This window comes from Poecilia reticulata, linkage group LG13 (genome assembly GCF_000633615.1).
Source record: "Poecilia reticulata strain Guanapo linkage group LG13, Guppy_female_1.0+MT, whole genome shotgun sequence".
NCBI lineage: Eukaryota > Metazoa > Chordata > Actinopteri > Cyprinodontiformes > Poeciliidae > Poecilia > Poecilia reticulata.
The window spans coordinates 11,478,071-11,499,909 of NC_024343.1; the positions used below are offsets into that span (position 1 = coordinate 11,478,071).

Consider the following 21,839-nt stretch of genomic DNA (forward strand, 5'->3'; position numbering starts at 1 on the left):
TAACGAGTAACGCGACAGTTTTGTAGAAATGTAGTGAAGTAGAAAGTACAGATACTTACKGTAAAATGTAGTGGAGTAAAAGTAGAAAGTATCCATTATTAAATCTACTTAAGTAAAGTACAGATACACGAAAATTGTACTTAAGTACAGTAACGAAGTACTTCCCACCACTGCATTGCACACACATAACGAACTGCCCCTCGAGTATGAAATGATTTCTTCTTGCAAAATAATGGTTTGGACATGATTTGGTCTAAATTTGTCAGTATGCCACAAATTCTTTTCATATTTTCTTTTTTCAGATTAAGAAGGAGACCATGGTGTTGAGAATGTTGACATCGCCTGGCTGATGTTCTCTGTAAGAAGCACGTGAAAGTATGTGTGCGTTCGGGATGCACAATATATCGGCATTGACATCGGTATTGGCCGATTGAAGCGCGAGTGTTCTCCTGAATTGCAGCATCCACTCTCGTGACAAAATGTTGCAAACCAACGTAAATGAAGTGACACCCTCACTGATCTCTGCCTGCTCTACGTCGTCACCCCAATGCCGTAATTGTGTTATCTATTTCAAGACCACAGCTGAGCTTTGGGAATAATGATGTATGTGTTCTGCTGATTGCGCCAATTTACTTGGGCATGAAATTCTATTTGGGCTTTCTTCCATGGAGACAGTTTTTGTTCTGTAAATCTCTGTGCTGCACTCAGAGCTTCTGCAGACGGGGCTACGGCTACTACATATAATGTGTCCTTACGTTATCAGAGTAACGAACTTTTGCAAACATTGAGTTTCCTTTGTCCATCAAAGCATCGTTCCCCCTCTCTGCTTAATACTCTGATCTTCCCACACACAGCTGCTGCTCTTACTTCTTTGTCTCTGATGCTTTTCTCCTCTTTAATCATTGGCTTTTTTTACTTCATTTGCTCTTTTTCGTACAAGTGTTTTTGTCATTCTGTGTCATTCTAAAACTTAGAAATAAATACCAGCAGCTGAACAAGGCTGCTGTAATAAAATGCTGCAGGTCTAGGTGCAGGTGAATCAATTATGAGAAATGTTCCAGAGAAGACAACAAACAGCGGCGCTCAGAAGTGTGCAGCTGCGACCCGAGTGAAATTAAAAGAGCTATTGTCAAGTTCCCGGGGTTGTTTGGGTTTTAGATTTCCTTTGTGGTGGTGTTTTTCTTTTTATCATTTCCTTTTTTTATGTTTGTTAGATCTTGCAACACATACATGTTGATAATAATAAATATCAATAAATCCAGCTCTGACACATTAATCTCTTTTATTAAGCCATTATTATTACAAAGATTCATTCATTTCTTCAAAATAATAGCCCCTCTCGTCGTCTTTCTTCCCAGATTCAGAATTTGCTTTTATTTTCTCCTAACATAAAGCTTTGCTCTTGCACTCAGCTTGACCAAATTCCTGTCACAAAGGTCTTAGCTGCAGACTGGGCCAGGGTATAAAAGTGGGAGGGGCAAAATGTCCAAACCGGCCCAATAGACGCCCCCGGTCCGTTCTGCAGTCCGCAGCTGGAGTATGTATTCCCGCCTGACTGATCGTGTCATGTCATTCAGAGTTAGTTTTGGGCTTTCTGATTTTGATTGGAGTGACAGAGTTCAAAGGTCTGTCTGTCTGAACAGTAAAACCATGAGCTGAGCTCCTCGGTTTTACTACATACCGGCTCAGTGATCTGATTGAAAACAGCAGAAAACTGAGCAGCAGTGGACAAGTTAAAAATATGATGAAGGTGAGCAGTGGGATTTAAAGTTGTACAAGCAAGATTAACTTAAAAAAACAACAACAACAACAAAAAAACAGACATATGGTCAGAAAACACAGATCACAAATCTCTATGTTCAGAACAGGTAGACCCCGAGGAAAAACTAAGTCAAGAGAGTATGTCTGTCCTCGTGTGTTGGGCCAAACATAGACTGTTCAATATTAAGAGAGCCGATGAGGGTCATGTTCACGTGGTGAGTTAGACTTACGCAGAAGAAATCTTTACCTACTATAATTTTGTGCTTTAGGCATGTATCCCATATCAAAATATTAATTTTAGTCATTTGATTTGGACTTGAGACTGGAGTTGGACTTGGAAGAAAGTGACTTGTGAGCATTTCCGTTCGTTTTTCATTCCAACTTCTGATGCTGGGATTTTGTAGAAAATCTTGTTTCATTTTTTCTAGAGCAACCTAAGTTATATCCAAGTTTGACTTGTGTTGAGCCCTGGGTATTTTAATTATATCCATTTTAAAGTTTAATTTTATTCAAATGAGGTTTTAGGGGAAACAACATCAAGGTTCAGTGATTCTGTCATATTAATTTAGCAAAGCAACACACAAGCCGCATGGCGCTGCTGCAGAAACAGAACAGGCAAATCAATAAGAGGCTTATTTTTAAATTCTGCGTTATCAACACAGAGAATAAGAACAGAAACTCAAATTCTGTTTCTTGACAAGTATTTAGGTTCATGAACAAAGTAGAGCATTTTTTGGAAAAGTATTATTCCCAAATCCAGAAATAAAAATTAGAAAAAGTGTTTGTTTTTTTCTCTAATTCTGAATCCAGCACACAAGCTTGAACAATCACTATTTGGCTGCCTGAGAGTTGCTCAGCTTGGAGCCCCAGGATAAGAAGAAAACGACATAGCTGATGTCGCCCTGGTTCTTCTCACCACAGGAATAATACAAATGTGTCGTGGAAAATGTTGAAAATAGGAGATATGTGCCGCAATATCTCTGGGGAGCACACGCGTGACTCTGCTGGGCTGACAAACGTCTACAGGATCATACATGAGTCAGGAAAGGAGTTTGACAGAAATATGCTAACATGTGCATGCAAGGGAGGAAAAAATAGTCTCCAGGATTCTGACGAAAATAGTCTACAGCAGGTCATGAACAGGCCTCGGGTCATTTTAGTCTCTTTGAAATGCATAAATTTTAACGCGCCATTAACACATCTGAAGACGTGCCAAGATGCATGTTTATCGCAGACCTATTGCGTGTTATCAGCCTAAGACAAAATAATTTATTTTCAGACAAGAGTGCTAACGAACAGGAGGTTTTTAAAAGGTGACATTACTTGTCCCATAAAATTGAAGTTATTTTCTTCATTTGGTCACATTATCTACGGGCCTAGAATAGAGCCGTGTTCTACACAAGGCCATTTCCCAAATAAAAAAAATGCTTTATTCCACTGAATGAATAAAAAACCTTGAATAATCTTGTTTAAGTAAGCAGAACTACATATACGGAGTATCTACAAAGAGTCACTGTTTGTGTTTAAGTGATGTCTCTCGAACTGTTTCTGTTATTCTAGCCAATCCAGCCTGAAAAAGCCCAAGCAGTGAAATTTAACCCAAACTTGATCTGAAGTACCAGTTTCTTTACATATGTAGATTAAGAAATTAGAGGTGGTGGTATTTTACTGTATGTCACAATTCTGCTTTCTGGAGCCATAATTGACTCAAAGTCAATTTTCTATACAAAGCAGTTATTCATAATGATTTCTGCTTCTATCTAGGCAAGGGAAGATGAAGATAGCACATGGTGAAGCACATGGTGAGGCTCGTATGAAGCTCCACCTGGCTTGGCTCGATGCAGGAAGGATGCCTGCTCCCTTCCTGCATCCTCCGTTTTGCTCTTATGAAATGATCACGGGGAGAGTTGCCACACTTTCTGCTAAAAGACTTTAGATTTATTTAGTAAAGAATTGTTCAAATGTACATAAGTTCTCACTGCATTGGTTAAATACAACTTCCTATTGCAGAAAAACCATAGTGGAAGCAGACTAGTTGAAGCAAAACATCAACATCGCTGTCCGAGTGCATTTCTGTATAAAATACGGCCACAACATCTGACCAATCACAGAGCTCTGCATGGTCTGGTCTTGCACACGGTGAAGCTTATGTCATGAAGTTGTTCAAACAGAAATGTCAATGTAAACTCAGCATTCCCCTTTAACAATGTGCCGTCAGGACCCTGCAGTGAACCAGGAAACAAAACAACGAGGAGCAGAATTGCCACTTGTAAACAAATTTCTATCATATATACAATTAACAAAAACGGCAAGAAAATCCGTTTTAGCTTACCGTGCAACCAAACCCTTTTAGGAAAGGGTGGAACAGTTTGGTAAAAGCTGAGAGGTTTGGCTGATTTAGAGTTATTTCCCGCACTAAGTCAGAGCTCATCCAGCAATATGGTGGCATATTTATTCTGTTCTCTCTCTGCGCGGACTGCGAAAGGACAGGTCAGGGCACAACGCAAACCAAGGAGGAAGTGTTTGAATCCAGTGATAAATGACTCGCTCTCCTCCAGACGGGGCCCACAGATCAAAGCAGGACGGCAGCAAAAAGGGAGAGAACGGCAGACACTCTGCAGACTTACTTGCACGTCGAGTCGTTTTAGATAAGAGGGATCAAATTTTTGTACAACATTTTTTTACTATTAAAAATGATTTTAAAAAGTCTCTTTGTCCCACTACATGTCTGAAACATTTGGAACACCAGCGACAATCCAATCCAGACACGTTCTCTCACCATTTCACCCCCCACAAATAAAAGAAAAGCAAAGTTCCCTTTCAAAACACTCAGCATGTCAAACCATTCAGCAGTGTGATGAAATTCAGTGTGACTATCGCAGTAATATGACACTTATCTGTGTCTTCATGCATTAAAACATGAGCAAATGATCAAAAGTGACAACATGATGCAGCCAGCGGTAGGTGATGAACCGAAATTCAAAAACTGTTAGGCTTTTATCTTTTATTTAGCTCACATGTTTATGTATTTCTTTATTTATTTATATTTTTGACTTTTCACATCCAGTATCCAAGTATCCAAGAAGACGACAGGCAGATTAAGCTATTTTAGAGTTTCTCAAAAATTAGCATCTAGTACCTCACGTCTCAAAAGACCTCGTTTCCTTTAAAAAACACCACCACCACGTACAGTTATAGGTACCCATTGTCAAGGTGAGTGAAGGCAATAAAATGCTAATTTTCAGCTATGACTTTATGGTCTCAAACTAGAAATAATTAGAAAACTACAACTTTTTATTTAAGCACATTTATATACAAGAAAAAATGGCCTTAAAACAAAATAATTAGTGGCCCAAATAGCGCCAGCTATTGTAATATATGAAATAAGCATGTATTGCACTTTTGCTTTATTGATTTAAGTAGCTAAGAACTTTTACTTTGTAATTCAGAACTTATTTGTTGATCTTTACACACATCTTTTATCAGTGGTTGAACTTTACAAATAAAATACAGAGAAAAACCATGAAGCTGTAGATCAATCAGGCAGATGTCCTAAAGATGGATTGACCGTCACATGACTGGAGTGAGAATCCTCCTTTTAAAAAGTCAAAATTTAAAGGGCTGTCCAATTTTTTTATATGGATTTCACATGCCTAACCTTTATAATACAAACAACTCGTGCCTCTCTCTGCAACATAAAGTCATCGTGAGACGGTTTTCAGCGGCAGCAGAGCCTTTTGAGACCAAGGCTTGTGTCTGGGGGTTTTGGCACCACTCAATTCAGCATGCAGCTGCTCACACTTTCAAAGTGCGATATGAGAGTGCGAAATTGGTGTTCTTAGTTAAACTACTGCTATTTCTGTTACCTTGGTGACGATTTAGAAAACACTTGATGCATCTTTTAGGGAGTATTGGAAAAATGTCAAAACACTTTTGTGATGTATTGGCATTTATTTATTCCTGAACAATGTGGACCGTTTCAGCCCACGACACATTAAAAGCGATGCTTCGGTTTGTGGTTAACGGCATAAAAGTTGGCTAAGTGTTTACTCTTTCTATTGTGACATTACTTTGCTTGTATTTTAGCACAGAAGATCGGAAAAGACAAACAACTCATCATCCGTGGAACGATTTACATGTGAGAGGAAACATCTGAGTAAATGGATAGAGGTCATTGTCAGCGTCACATCTTGTTGCTTTCCTTTGTCTGAACGGTGTGCTGCCTTAACACATAAAGGATGTATGAGGGGATGGAGCTTATCCAAAAGCCTTTGTTGCCTTCGTCACCATTAATTAAAATGTATAACGCGTCCATGTTCCTGTCAAAGAAGTTAATAAAAACATTTAACTGTGACCACATTTACCTGCAGTCAAATACAACCTTCTCGCTGAATGCAAACATCAGACAATTGATGTGTTTTTTTTTTGTTTTGTTTTTTTTTGCTTGCTGTGATCAGTTAACATCCATCTGTCATCTGGTCACCGTTTTATAGGCCTGTGTCCAGGCGCAGAAACCTTAGATGTTAACTTTAGAGCTGTAGTTTTGTAGGTCACTCCAATTAGCCTCGTTGGATCATAGATTCATTCAAAGCAGTCACTTATCCATGCTGATGGCAGCTCAGGAGCTTAAATCATAATGAGTCCACAACCATGTTGTTGTCAAGTGCTGCCTTAAAGTCTGACAGCACATGTGAATGTTTCTCTGTATGAAACAGAGGAGAAGCAGTGTTGTGCATAAACGTGTTTATTTCAACGCATGATACAAACACAGCTTTTAACTAGGGCTAAAACAATTAATTGCATTAACTGTGATGAATAGACTATTGAAATGATCATCAATTAATTTAGTCAGCTATTATTCTCTGTAAACAAAGTCTGTATACTCCAGTTAACAATTAATTAAAAGCTTTTGTTTGTAAAAATGTTCTACCCAGATCTCCTCAAGTGGCATATTTTTGTCTTCATCTGGTTATTTTGCTATCCAATTACTAATTGGTTGATTCAAAAACTCGTCAACAGATTATACATATACTGCATTGATGACAGGTCAAGCAGAAGGGTTTTAGCTTTTCACATGTTGGTGTTAGAGGTATATTTTTCAGCTGCAGAAACATCATTAGCTACAAATGACCCAGCACTAAGTGAATGTTATTGCATTTAGGCAAAAAAAATGTTTTCATTGGATTGTTTATCTGCATCTCTAATATCATATAAATACGCTTAAATGGATAAATTAAAAATCTGCCATTTTTAAATCCGATTAATTACTTGTCAGAATAAATTGATAAATGAATTGATTACAACAATAATCAAAATATTTTAGGTAGTTTCTAAATCTCCCAGCTTGCTGGACCAGGTTACTTTTATGCTCAAAGTTGCTAGTCACCATTTAAGACAGAGCAATCAGTGAAGTGGGTGAGATTAGTGGACAGATTTGATTAACAAAAAACAGTTGATTGTGATCATGAACCTGAACTGCTAGAATGGATGGAATTAGGATTCTAACATCCTGAGAAACAGATTACCACATACAGTGTAGGCATCACTAAAAGAAGGAAACCACCTTAAAGATGCAACTTAACCCACACCTTATAATCCTTTAGTCGTTCAGTCAAACCCGCATCAACAGAGTTAGGTTCTCGTGACTGAGATAGAAATTGTCGTTCAGAAACAGGACTACTCAGAATCTAATCACAAACACTCACACATAAAGTCAAGTGGAAATCAAGACGATTTATTTTCTCTTGACATTCAGTCAAGAGCACAAAGTCCATGGAGTTCAAAAAGATATGCATCACATTTTAAATGAAAGTGCAAATGAGAAACTCAAGGAGATCAAAGTTGAGTTTCAGAAAGTTTCTTAGGGTGAAGGCTGATGCCCTCGCTCTAAGATTTCTTTTCTATAGCTGTGAAAAAATAAAATAGGCAAAAATGTTTTTTTTAAACAATTATTTCAAAAATAAATTAGATCTTTTTCTGTTTTTAGAAAAAGTTTTCTGTTGTGGGTAAGCATAATTTTTAATCCTTTTAGTTGTAAAATTAGTTTGAAAATATGGTTGGCCCTACTAACCCCAACATAAAGGTATGATGTGTCACAAAATACATTTGCATAATAATAGGCAATATTCTTCTGTACAAAACCTCTCTTCTTGCATCTTGCATTATTTTCTCCAGGTTGTAAAATTGACTCAGAAGATGTAAATCGCCAAAGTCCAAAATGTTGAGAGATTTTATTAAAAAAAAAACACATTTTTACTCACCTCGCAATAGTCTAATATAATTCACTATAATTTTCAAGAACTTATTTTACTCCCAAAAGTTCAGACTAACCTACAAAGACGTGTTAAACCCTTAAGAAGTTTTTATTTCATTGCAGAGTTTAAAGTCAAACCAGATGCTGCAAGCTATGAGGCTGCAAAGCAATGCTGAAAATGTTTCCACTGTGCCCCTTTTTTCTAAGCATGTCTTTGTTAAGGTTGTGTGCAAGAACCCAAGTGCAGGTTGGCAGGCTGGAGGATGAAAAAAATAACTTTTCATTGAACTAAAACTAAGCTAAAGGCGCTACCTGGCAGGAGCTTCCGAGCAGGAATTCAGAACTGAAGAATACGGAAACAAAGCGCGGCTGGATACAATACAGTGACTAGCAATGTCGATGATCTGGCAGGGAACAAATCAAAACTGGCAGGTTTATCCACAGGGGGAGGATAATCACTGACACAATGCAGGTATGCCGTTTAGCAAAAACAACAAACAGGCTGAGCAGAAAGCCAGAATTAACTAAGAAAAAAAAAAGACAGTAAAAACGGGTTCAACAATGGATATGAATTTAGGCATGAGTGCTTCTTGTCAAAACAAAGCAAAAACAAGATTACCATCCTTGCATTTTTTTTTTATATTTAGACGTAGAGTAGCTTTTTCATTGACACATTTTGTCTTCATTAACTCAACATGAAAATGAAAAATTTTTTAGGCTCTTGTGGCCTTTATTTGATAGTTAATTGACAGGAAAGGAGGTAATGAGAGCAGGGGAAGACTTGCAGCAAAGGTCACTAAGGCCAGGAATCGAGCCTGTGACCGCCACGTCGAGGACTAAGACCTCCATATGTGGGTTGTGCTTAACCCCTGCACCACCACAACACAACCCTAAAATTGAACATTTTAGCAAAGTGCTTTGTAGGCAGAGTACAAAAAATGTAGCCCAATAAAATTGCTAAAAGAAGAAAGCTGAGTAAAAAACCAATACTTTAGTAAAAATAGTATCCAAATAAGATTAAATAAGACCATGTTTGACTGACTGAACTGAAACAATTTGAGGGCAGCATGCCTAGCACCCACACCTGTAGCTTCTGAGAAGATAGTATCATTTTATATCACCTGCATCAAAAACTGCAGCGCAATCACCAGAACATAATTCAAATAATAAAAAAAAAACTCGTAACAGAGCTATTTGAACCCCATCTGGAAAGATTTGTCACATTGCGATTTACAATGCTTTTATTTTAACACAATTCATCAGTATTGAGACAAAACTCCAAACTCTAAATGTGACTACAAGTAAAGAATGAACTCCATTAATTCTTTCCTGTATGTTTATATATTACAGACCCAAAAAATGTTTGCTGTTTGTTTAAATACGATAAAAGACCAGATCACTTTTCAGCTGATGGCACAATTTCAATTTTACCTTCGTGGGACTGAAATACAGACTTTAAATTAGGTCGTCACTGCAATAAAAGGTGAATATGTCATTCTGAAAGGCAGTTGAGAAAACAAGTAATGTAAAAGAGCTACTCTGAACTGAAAACCCATGAAGAATTTGATGCAGGAAAAACACAACATGCTCATGTGTTTACATGAAACAATTTCACATTTTATGACAATTTTATGAATTGTCATAACACAGCAAACTTGAAAACAGTGGTACATCAACAGTGAGAGAATCCTGAGTGTTTTTAATGCTTAACTTGCCATTTAAAATAAGTTATTAAAGATGACACATCAAGATGAGGAGAGAGCTGAGTCTGCATGGATCTTCTTAAAACTAACAGCAGTTCTTAAGTACCAAAAACTAAACATGCAAGAGAAATGTGAAAACTAAGCCACAGGGATGGATGAAGATTTTGCAAATGGCTCGATAAACTACAAACACTGATTAAAAACTAAATTGTTAATGGATGCAGAAATGAGCCTGTAAGCTGTGAGCAGAGTAGTGAGAACATTTTGTGGCAAGATGCGAAAAGCTCTATCATTTGCAAGCAACATTTACATTACTTCATAATTATTTATTCAAAATTTGTCCAAAGATTCAATAGATGGCAAATAGATACTGAACACTGAGTTGGGATTCAGTCATTTTATTCAGGTGTTTTAGACCAGGAATACATCTAAAAGTTGCAGGACAGCAGATCTTGAACAGTGGATTTGAGGATCTCTGTTCTCACTTGTAGTTTTAAAAATATAAAAGCTTTTCAGTGTAAACAGCTTTATTCTATAGGAATGGCTCGGCTTTTTTTAAGCGTATCAGTGTGAAATAGTTATCATTTAAACAAAAGTTAGTACCGTAACTACAGCAGCCAGAAAGATCTCCGCTCCGCTTACTTTTAATGGATCAATTAAGCATAAAGTTTGAGAGCAATTATCTTGGAAGAAATATCCTCTTATAATCTTAACCTTAGAAGTCTCAAAAGACGATGTCAGAAACTTTTACACTGATTTACTTTTGTGCAGTTCCGTTGTTTAGGTAGATGCCTATGGCTCTTACTATGAGGAGCCATCAATTAGGAACAATGGCTACAGTCTGTTGCCAATCATATTACATTACTCAGTCCATGTAGCACTGCAAAGGGAAATGTATTCGCATCAATAGCTATGACTGAAGTTATTTTAGCTGGCTGAAATCTGCTCTGAAATAAGCTTTAGCATTGACTAGGCTCCTAAACAAGGCAATTCAAGTTTATTTGGATTGTATCATTTTTACGCAAGTTAATTTTAAAAAGGCTGGTTTGACTACTACCTACAGGAGATAAGATACTGACTGCCGATAATCACAGACCCCATTTAAAAAAAAAAGACACTTTTCCTGTATCTCAAATGTAACAAAAAACATGTAAAACAGTTGTATTAATATTATAAAGGTGTCTGCATACTTCTCAGTGTCGGCACATGCCCATATCCATTGTGTATATGAATGGAGTATGAAATTCATTTTGAGAGATAAATACTTTTCCCAGGAAACCCACAGACGCTGTTGTAGTCCACAAACCAAAAATCTGTGACAGACTGGCTCATGTGATTAAATCAAGCATGCTACAAATGTCATTCCAAAACGTTATTTTCCTACGTCATTATGTCTTCTGAAAGACAAATATGCAGACTGTTATAACCATAAACCTGTTTATTGCATTTCTGTTTCAGCTCAGAAGAACCTTTCCAGCCAAGAATGAGAATAGTAAAAAAAAAAAAAAAGAAGAGAAATGGGAATGTCCTTAACTAGACATTTCCCAAAGAAAGCTAAATCTTACAGGGTAATAAAAGTTGTGCAATTGCAGCCATTGCAGTGGTCATCTGCTCTGTCAGCAGAATGAGGTTTGAACCACATTAAATCCCATGAGCCAAAGCTTTCAGCTAAATAGCAGCAAGGAACCACCAGCGTCCTGCTGTAAGAACCACTCTATTTTTTTTTTAACCATCTTCGTGTCCAGACGCCATTTAGTGACAGCACACCGAGCAGAGTTTTTTTTTTTTTTACATGTCATCACTTATTGTGTTTTTTGCCAGGAATTTCAAACTGTTTCCTTGCCATCCTTTATGGCCACCAGCATACCTCCCACAGCTTAAAGACAAGTAGACGTGACACGGCCCGGCTGTGTTGCCAAAACGATGTGCATGCTTCTTCGATTGCAGTATGCTACTCACCAGGGTGCAGCTGCTATCTGCATCATCATCCAGCAAGCTCAGTCTGCACAGAGTCTTCTCGTTCTTCAGCCAGTACTCGGATGAGTCCAGGACGCTATTGCTGCACAGAACCTGCAGGACGTAAACGCGGGGTCAGCGACGCACGAACACAACACAACGCAAAAAAGGAGGACAGGCTTTGAGCCATCTTTTTGTTAATTTCATCCATCAGTCTTCTTCTTTTAAAACGTGAGTTCATGAAGTTCAGTATGTTTTAAATATTTATTGTATTTGCACCAAGAAATCCTCTGCCAACAAAAATCATTTTATGCTTAACCAGCTCTGATCGCTCGGCCGCAAATTAAAAATACAATCTTTTCTTAATCTTTAAACACAACATAGCCAGTCCTGACAAATCACATTGATAACACCTACTTTGATGTAAAAAATTGTTTCTGAGACTCAGGCTACTTCTTATATAAGTGAGTTGTTTAAAATGATTTGAAAGGAAGCACAAATGGCGTAAGAAATCCGTATTATTCTAGGACGCACGTCTACGTTTCATTCAGGTAACCAGACTGAGGAGTTAGACCTGAGCAGACAACAGGAAGCTGAACATTTACAGCAAGGTTGGTCATTTTTGCGCTTTTATAGCGTCCGTTTTTGTCTGCAGAGGGCATGCTATAAGGATATGTTGACTTCTTTACAATATTAGGTAAATTAGGGGTCTACTAACTCTTCAGATAATACACTTAATATCATATTAATGCTAAGTGTGCTAATCTCACACGGTGTCACCTTTCCTGCCAATACAGCAAGGTTTCCTAAGGCTTTTGAACAGTAAAACAATTTAATATAAAATCAATATTTTTCCCTTGAAATCTGCTTTAAACAGCTTTTATTAATGTTGGAACGATCTTACAATAAAATATTAATATCTAATATTTTATTTACCTATAGATACCAATGTTGCAAAATGTCACACTATTTCAGAAAAAAAATATATGTATAGGAAAATAACATCCAACTTGAAATAAGTTGCTTTTTGGAAACAATTGCTTTTCTTTGCAATAAACATTTTATTGTTAACAGATTTTATTTTTTTGTTGAATTTTTATTTCACATGGGCAGTAAAAACTAGTTTATTATTAATAGTTCTTAAAAATATAATTAGCTAAAAGCAATGAAACGAGTCATAAAATCAACCTAGGATGATTTTATGTTCTGCATCGTAGGACTCATAATTTGTCAGATAAAAGCAAACAAACTGTAGTTACAAAAGGAAAATGTTCTTAAAACCTGCAGGGCAGACAGCTGCTTTTGTTCTCTTTCTCACACACCGTACCTTATACCTGTTAGAGAAGTTGTCGTGTTGACAGCCTAACATGCTGAAATTAAACGAACTTACTCCGTCTTACATTGACGAGGGGTGATCACGAGAAAGACCAAGTTTTGTCCTCAGAAACTCTTTCACAGCATACAAAGCACATTACAGCCAGTAAAATTATCCTTAAAATATGAAACCTGCGCAATTATTTTGACATATGACACCTACATGTGCACTGCTCATTCTCCATGTGTATTTTTAGTGACATCTCGTGCCCCCTCATGCTTGCCCCCACTGGAATAGACCATCTGTTTAGGCCTTCAGCCAGGTAATTGTGACGTATTTGCTTAGCTGATCTCTCTGGGAGGGATAATGCTTAAGGCTGTTGGTGCTGGAGCCGGAGGACCAATTACATCAAAGAAACGGCTTTTTGTCTCTACAGGACCGTCGAGTGGAAGACAGTAATGATCATGAGCAGGGGGGCTAATGAGGAACACTCAGTGGTCCACACAGGGCAGGGTCAGGCACATTAAAAGTAGACCTACAGACAAGTTGAAAGGAAATTCATTCCAGGAGCATCTCTGCTCACGCATCTGAGCCGTTTCCCACACCGTCTCCCTCTCTTCCACTGGGTGACGATAAATCTCCTGGAGGGAGGTGAGGACCTGACTGTTACTCTTATTACACAACCTCGGGGCGTCACTGACACCCGAGGGGAGGAAATTAATATCTCCTGCACAGCTTGAAGCGCACAAACACAAGTCAATGGAAAGACAAATTCGACCCAGAGGTGAGAAAACAAAGATGTTGAAGAGCAGACAGAGAGTCGGGGACTTGTCCTGATCCAAGCGCACGAGACAGAGTTCCCTGTTCTCACCTTCTTGCAGGCGCTGATGGATGAAGCGACCGTGCTTTCTGTCCTGCCTCCGTCCACCTCACCAGACTCGGATCCTTCAAACATGGCAGACGACTGGAAGTTACTGGAAAAAGCAAAAGACAGAAGGGCACAGAATCGACTTTGTCAGAGCAAATTTCCACCAGGTGCTCAAAAATCTCGCTTCGAAAATCTCGAGTCAGTGATGCGTGGCGGTCCCCGCTCTGACTAGAGCAGCCCATCACATTTCACTTGCTCATGTTCAGAAGCTGCAGCCTCTGCTGCTAAAACAACTAAGCATCTATAGCAAGTCAGGATAACCATTTCAACATTTCATGCTGATATTATGCCAAATGTCACTTATTTTTGCAATGCAGCAATCAAAAGACAATGCTTGGAGTTTAGAGTTCACCTGTAATAAAGTCATAATAACAAAAAACTCACAGTAAGACTTTCCACCAAACATGCAATACTTGATAGAATAGAATAGAATAGAATAGAATAGAATAGAATAGAATAGAATAGAATAGAATAGAATAGAATAGAATAGAATAGAATAGAATAGAATAGATGGGGAAATGTCTATATTACATCTCCAAGGCAATACATAGAAATTGTCCATAGAAATACAATATGTGGCCTGTTGCATTGACTTTCACTGCCTTCAATGCCCACACTGGTTGTGTGTGTTTAGTGTGTGAGATGCTAAAACACATAAAGCATAGTGGTGACACTGATAAAAGAAAAGAAAAAAAAAGACAATGAAAAAAAAGGACAAATTCTAACCGACTGCATTATTCATCAGCAGTTTTACGTGTTTTCCTGAATTTCCTTTGTTCAGCCATAATAAATATTTCACGTAGTCATGTAGAAAACTATGACAATTAAAAATGACTTGGAATTTCATAGTTTATTCAGCAAAATGTGCTGAACACACTTCCTTGTTAATTTATTGAGCAACTACTTATATTCTTAGGATGTCAATGGCATTTTAAGATTTATAATTCACGAGATGCCATGGGTAATACATGTGCCTGCTCCATACGCGTTGCTTCAGTGCAGGCCTGGGTAAAGCCACCCTCAGGCCACAGTGAACTGCAGTTATGTTTTTGCAGAGAGTTGACAGAGTCTCCACCTCATCAAATCTAAAATGAGATTGTAGGCTATAAAACTGAACTTAGCTTGTAAATTTAATGTTCAATAACAGATAAATATTCAAATATTCAAATACCAGGGTTGCACTGCAACCAAAAAAAAAAACAAAAAACATGGTGCTAGCATTCTTGGCCTGTTAAAATAAAGCAAAGCACAGCAGCCTGCGGTGAAGAGAGTAACCATGTTAAAAAACTGATATGCTCTTTCACTCCTCAGAGAATCTCATCTTGGGACAAACGGCCACAGTGTCACAATTTCCATCTTGAAGTGAAAGCGGATGTCAACAAAACACTACCAGGGATGTCTTTTCACTGTTTTATGAAATATACTGTTGATAAAAATACACCATTATACCCATAGTCACACAGAGCATATTGATGCAAAATGAAAAGCTCATCAAAGTCACACCTTAAAATCTGGAAACAATGTATTTCACCAGTGTTATTTATCTGGATCTCAATAATAAATCACCCCATGCCAACAAAGCAATGTTTAACTGATATTACAAGATAACTGTATTTGTAACAACTGCAAACTGTAACTTTGTGGCAGCTTAAAATAACACTAACTTGGACACCAAATCTACTCATATCAAATTGTTTGAAGACAATTTCTATGCGTGTTTTAAGTACGAATAAAATAAGTGTCATAGTCATTTCAGCATTTCCACACTTTTGACCACAAGTACCCTTAATGAAGACGAGTCTCTAATTGTTTTCATCACTTTTAAATTGCATTAACTCTAACTGATTTAACTTTCTTCTTTTTCTTTTTTACATTTTCTGTTTTCATTGACCATTTATTAATAGATATATATTTTAGCATCCATCCTAAAGCAGCTCATTTTAAGAGCCATTATCATTTCTGTGTCATGACTTTCTGATTGTGTGTTAATCCCCCACCCCCTCCCTTCACTCTCACACACACCAGCCCTCTCTCTTCCTTACATGAACTGTCCCTCTACAGGAGCATTTCAGCTACTGCTTACCAGGCTCACTCTATCTAACATGATGTCTTTTGCAATCTGTACCTACGTAACGTCTCTCTCTTCTCCTCCGACAACGAAGAATCCCCCAAATCCTGCCTCTTTCTCCAGCCCTGAACCTGAAGTTGTGATGCCGACAGCAAACGTACTGATTATTTTGACACATTTTTCTGTCTACTTGCATGCTTCTTAGTCTTCATTTCTCACAGCTGTTTTGCGCATCCCTTACGTTTTGGTGGTTTGTCTATTGTCACTCATTTCCCTCCAATTCCGATCTGCTCAAATGACAAAATCTGATAACTTTGGTCAAAGGTGAGGGAAGGGCCTGGAAGATTTCATTGGATTAGTCCAATTTCCTTTAACAAAATCTATCATGAGCTGAAATATGAATAAACATATATATCACACCCAAAAAAATCACTATATTCTTCAACTATATATTGGGTTTTGTGTTACATATTTCCAGCAAAACTTGTCTTTTTTTACTAGTTTTTTTTCTGAGGTCCATTAGACCCACACCAGTCTCCTAATTCTCAGGAGTCTGTGTACAGATGTAGCAGCTCTTCTGTTGAACGCTTACATCAGAAGACACAATGCTTAATGTCTGAAGATGTTCTGAGGATTGATTTATTATTGAACATTTCAAACACATAACCTATTCAACTATTAAAGTGAATTAGCTATTAAACTTAAATCAATTATGTCAGAAATATAAATTAAACTCTATGAAAAAGTATGCAAATTATTAAACCGGCTTCATTGTTTAAACTATAACAGTTTGTTTGATCAGTATTGCGAAACATAAAGATAAACATAAAGATACAAGGAAACAACATATCACAGTGTCACATATCACATATCACAACCTTTCCACCCCTGGGGCCAAAACTGGCACGCATAAACACAATTCATTCAATTAAAAATGCACTAATTTATTTATTGTGATTTTTTTCCCTTTTTTTGTGTGTTTTACCTGCTTGGTAATAAGCAACATTTTTAAGAAATCAATAAACCCTTAAAGATCCAAAACATTAAGAACACTTCGGACTGCTGCCTTATTAAAAGAAAAACACAATTTCAACATCCCTGGGGGGTCGTCAGTTGGATTCTGCTTTGCTGGTCAAATTTGTATCATTCTTGACTTTTAGTCAGGGGGTTGATCAAAATCATTTCAAGGGCCACAAATGGCCGCTGGGCCCCACTATATGGATCAACTTCATGTGGTAAAAATCCCCCAGTATTACTCAACTACATAAAAGAGAGGGTTCCTGTGATTGAAAACAAATACAAGTGAAAACTCAAAGGAAGGCGTCATTATCCTGTTCATGCTTTTACTGAGATAAGCCAACCCAGAGCTTATCTGCAAGAGCATTAATGAGGATCAGTTTAGAAAATGAAGAGGCTGGGCATGCATATTTAAGCAGGAACATCTGTTTTTCTTTTTACATAATTGACATATTTCAAAGCAAATCAAAAAGGATCTTCCTTCGGAAGCCCCCATGGATCATATACTGCAATTTGTCAATATGGATATGCAAACGGTTCTGCCCTTTAGACAGTAAATCACATATGTATATATACTTTCAATAAGTGCATTTCATGTGCTTTAAATAGTCTTCTGGATCTGCAAAAGGCGCATCAAAACAACCATCCAAACAGTGGCGGTGAATTTCCCGGATGCTCGTAGAAATCCAGTAACGCAGAGCAAATAAACAATTAATGAAATAAATCATGTGTGTGCTAAAAAAAAAAATATCCCAAACTGGTCTTCACGAAGCTCGTCAATATGTCATTTTTAGCTGACAACTGAAGATCAGTGAAGTATATTAGTCACGCTCGATCTCCTCTCCAGTCTTTGCGCTTCAAAACCAACCTCTCCATCACGACGCGGTGAAGAGTGACAGCTCGATGCACTCTTCTGCTCCGTGGGCTCCAGCTACCCGCTCAGACAGAGGACACAAATTAACTCCTGACATTCTGAAGGCCTAGTCCGCCGGAGAAATTTTTTTGAGCTCACTTCTTCACCATACCACGTAAAAGAAACGAGAAGCACGGCACCTGATCCCAGGAAATGAGAACTTTTGGCGCTGGACACAATATTTCGCAAAAAAAAAAGAAAAAAGATGGCCTTATTTCAGTTTTAATCTGCATCACTTTGTATTTGCAAATGATTAAACGTGACTGTTGCCACCGATCTCGTCCTCTCAGTTCAGCGGACACACAGGGCGCAACGCTGACAGGTGACAGCACTTTAGTTGTGCCTCATGATCACTTCTCTCTCACTACATCCAATACATCCAATGTGACGTCCTACATAAGATGGCAAACTTTATTTTCCACTTTAATAAAAGCATCTAAATGGCCCGTAGTGGATCATAAGAAAAAAAAATACATAAAAACAGTAAAGTTGTGACACAGACACAACACTAAAATCACAATTATGCTTAATTATTTTGGCCTGGTAAATTAGATGATCATGTAATATTATGAGGGATAAGAGGAAGTGCCTTACCTCGGTGTTTTCAGAAGGCACTTTGCGCCTGCCATTTTCTCCAAAAAATACCCCAAGTGCTTGCGCTCAACCGATGGTATAACTTCCTCTGCGCGGGATGAAAGACGGGGAGAACCTCAGCACTCTCTCCGATCCAGATGCGCATCCTCCGGTGGAGCACCGAAGGAATGCCAGACTGTTCCAGCGCGATTGGAAAGAAAACTGGGCTGATTTTAGAGCCGTGGTGACAGTAGCAGCAGCAGCAGCAACACACTGCCCGTCCTGCGCGTCTGTCCGCAGAGCGAAAGTGCAGCAGCTCCGCGTCGATGAAACCTAATGAGCTGCACGACGCAGGGAAGGACGCGCGCCAAATGAAACCCGCGCATGTGTAGAAACAAGAGGCTGTGATGGGATCCAGCGCGGAGTGAATTCATAGCAGGAGAGATTCTAATGTCAGACCCTTAGGTCTGATTAGTCCTCGAATATGACATGTGATGAATAACACCAATCAGTTTAAAACAAACATTTTTTTTCTCCCATGTTTAGATTTTTTCGCAACTATCATATTCGATTGGAAACAACTGAGTTTCTGCTCGATGTCCAAAATGAACCACGAGCAATTCGAAGTCTGACAACACTCTTTAGTGTGGATGTTAGCAAGGAAGATACTCCCAACAGAATAAGAGCTGCTAAACACATACATTTAGAGAATTTACTCAAATATACAGAAAAAAGCTAAGAACCATCAAACACTAGAAACCAAACAAGTCGAAGTCCATAGCCTTAATTTGCAGCAGCCCCTCTCTCACTCACAGCGTGACAAAGCCTCTACTCCTAATAAAAAGCAGAAAGGGAAGAAAAAAAGACATTTCATATAACAACCTTGTCTTGTCATCCTTAAGGTACCAGATGAAATCTCAATCATCAGCTTAAAGCTTTATAAAACCTGAAATAAAAGAAGTGACCCAACCACAATCCTGACTTGACTCTAACAGAGAAGCTGTGAAGATAACAAAAAGATTAGGGTGTATGGCAAGCCGTTTTAACATAAATTCGGTTTCGTTTGACTATCCGTAATTAGATTCCAGATATCTAAAAATGCATTTTGACTAGACAAAACTACATTTTGACTATCCRGAATGGTAATTTAAGATATCTKTATTTACATTCTGACTAGTAAGAATAATAATTCAAGATATCTTCAATTACATTTTGACTAGTCAAAATTCCTTTCDAGATATCCCCAATGACGTCRCCGGATTCGTCATTGGAAGGGTCAGAMATCCGTWAWTRTAATTTAAGATATCTSRAACGTAATTATGACTAGTCAGAATTACAATTTTAGATATCTGAAGTAAGACATTGCGTGTAAGCCCCTCTTTGTCTGTACTGAGCTGTCCAAACAATTGCCTGAACATTCAATGGCGCTGGCAGTTTTGGACAAAATTGTAAGAAAATGCCACAATATAGAAAGAGCTCTTCAGTATGGGATATACGGAGAGCGGGAAAATCGTGTACTTGAGGAATGCTTAAGAAATTTGCTAAGAATTTCTGATTTACTTTCTGCCGACACACACAATGCCCTGAAAAACGGCTTAGAAGAGCTGAAGGTGCTACTGTCGACCCATRTCCAAGCTGGAACTGGGGGATATTCCGCAGCTCGGGCCAGTTCAGGTAATAACYAGATGTGGTTTTTATGTAGCCGGGGCATATTGTCCCGCCCGAAGGTGTGCTGCTGCGCCCTCTTCCTCTTGCCCATATATGGAAGACGCTGTGGCGGAGCGCAGCTGGCTTGTTAGGGAGACAGGTAATCGGCATCTACATTTAAAAGCGRGTAGATCGCTGAGGAGATCAGATGCAGGCTGATGACTCGTACAAAGGTATGTTTAACATTGATCGTGAGGTGGGTTTAGAATTGATGTCTGATTCCGCCATTGATGGTTATAGGAAACGCACTTAGTGACGTCGAGCGCCATTTACTGGTTTCACTTTAGAGAAGGTACGAACCGTTTCTTATTTTTCTGGCTGCTTAATGTTCTTGTCTAACTTGATTTCTTTTGTGTGTAGGTTGGCCTGCTACTGTTTCAGTTTTTGATTTGTTTCAATTTCATTTCTTTGTTTTACTTTTGTTACCTTAGATGGTTATTGTTGATTTAAAAGAACTTTCCTTGTGTTGCTGTTGTTTAGGGAAAGGGAGTTTCTATTGTGGCCTCCTGGCTTGTTTTAAACTGGGACCTAWGCTGTCCCTGGGTCCTAGGCTGTTTTATTTAGATTGAGACTAGTGGAAGGGGAGTTTTTTCCTTTTCTTTGTATTCACCAGGAATTGTTGTGAGTGTGCTTTTGTTGGGGAACACTCGGGTGTATTTAGTTGTATTTGTGTTTTCTTTATTATTCCTCCCCCTAACCGTCTAATTTTATTTAATCAGGTTTTAAATATTCTTCAGCTTTAAGGATCTCAGGACCAGCATAGACTCCCACTTTTAGAGTGGTCATTTGGTAAATAAAATAAAGTGACTATTTATTTTTGCTCAACTTTGTGAATTCAATAAACTGTTTGTAATCTGCAGCAGTGCCTCTGTCTATATTTACAAACTTATCTGTGTGATCTGGTAAAAAGAGGGTTTAGAGCGGTACTCAAGGTCACATTTATACTGTGATAAAGCTGTCTGCCTCTTCGGAAATGATAATAAAGCCAGTCAGCTCTCGATTTTGACATGCTAGACGGCACCAGGCATTATAGCGCCCTCCTTTAGCTCCTCTGAAAATAAAAGCGTACCTCCGGTTTTGTGATTCACGCTTTAATTGGCTTTCCAGCGTCTATAAAAGTTTAAAGCTTAGTCTTCATGCAACAGGAAATTATGTATGCCAAAATAAGTTTATACATTGTGTGAAATGCATTGTCACCATTAGGAGACAAAGGGATACGTAGAGGGTAGACAGATAGAGGAAAACAGATGTATAATGTAAACATTATGCTGAGGCGTTTGAATATGATTCTATTTTAGGTGGTCGAGGGAGACCGACTATTCATATTACAAGAGAACAGATCGACTTTCTTCTGGCCCAAGGACACRCGGTCAASAGGATGGCAARCATCTTGGGATGCTCAGCATCATTTCTTTATAAGAAGTCCAAAGCACTTGGTGTACCAATAAGGGGAAGGCTGGCTGCAGTGACTGATGAAGACCTTGAAACTAATATCAGACAACTTCAATCCCTGTATCCAAATTCTGGGACTGAGGTATGGAATCTGAATATATTGCTTCTGAACAAATGTATGTAATATGTTCAACAGTGGTGGTGCAGAATACTAATTATTTAATGTTAAGTGTCACAAATGATGATGCATTTT

General features: G+C 38.2%; 1 protein-coding gene across 4 annotated transcripts in view; it reads right to left on the reverse strand.

Annotated features, from left to right (window-relative positions):
- Nucleotides 1-21,839, reverse strand: part of sphkap (SPHK1 interactor, AKAP domain containing) — a 119,823-nt gene that overhangs the window by 25,871 nt on the left and 72,113 nt on the right. For 3 of the 4 annotated variants that reach the window (XM_008425400.2, XM_008425398.2, XM_008425401.2), the window contains exons 3-4: nt 13,860-13,962; nt 11,677-11,787 (exon numbers count right to left, since the gene is read on the reverse strand). In XM_008425400.2, the coding sequence (XP_008423622.1) occupies nt 11,677-11,787; nt 13,860-13,962 (214 nt within the window). Of the gene's footprint in view, nt 1-11,676; nt 11,788-13,859; nt 13,963-18,508; nt 18,872-21,839 lie in introns of those variants that run through there. The other variant, XM_008425399.2, reaches the window with a different exon arrangement.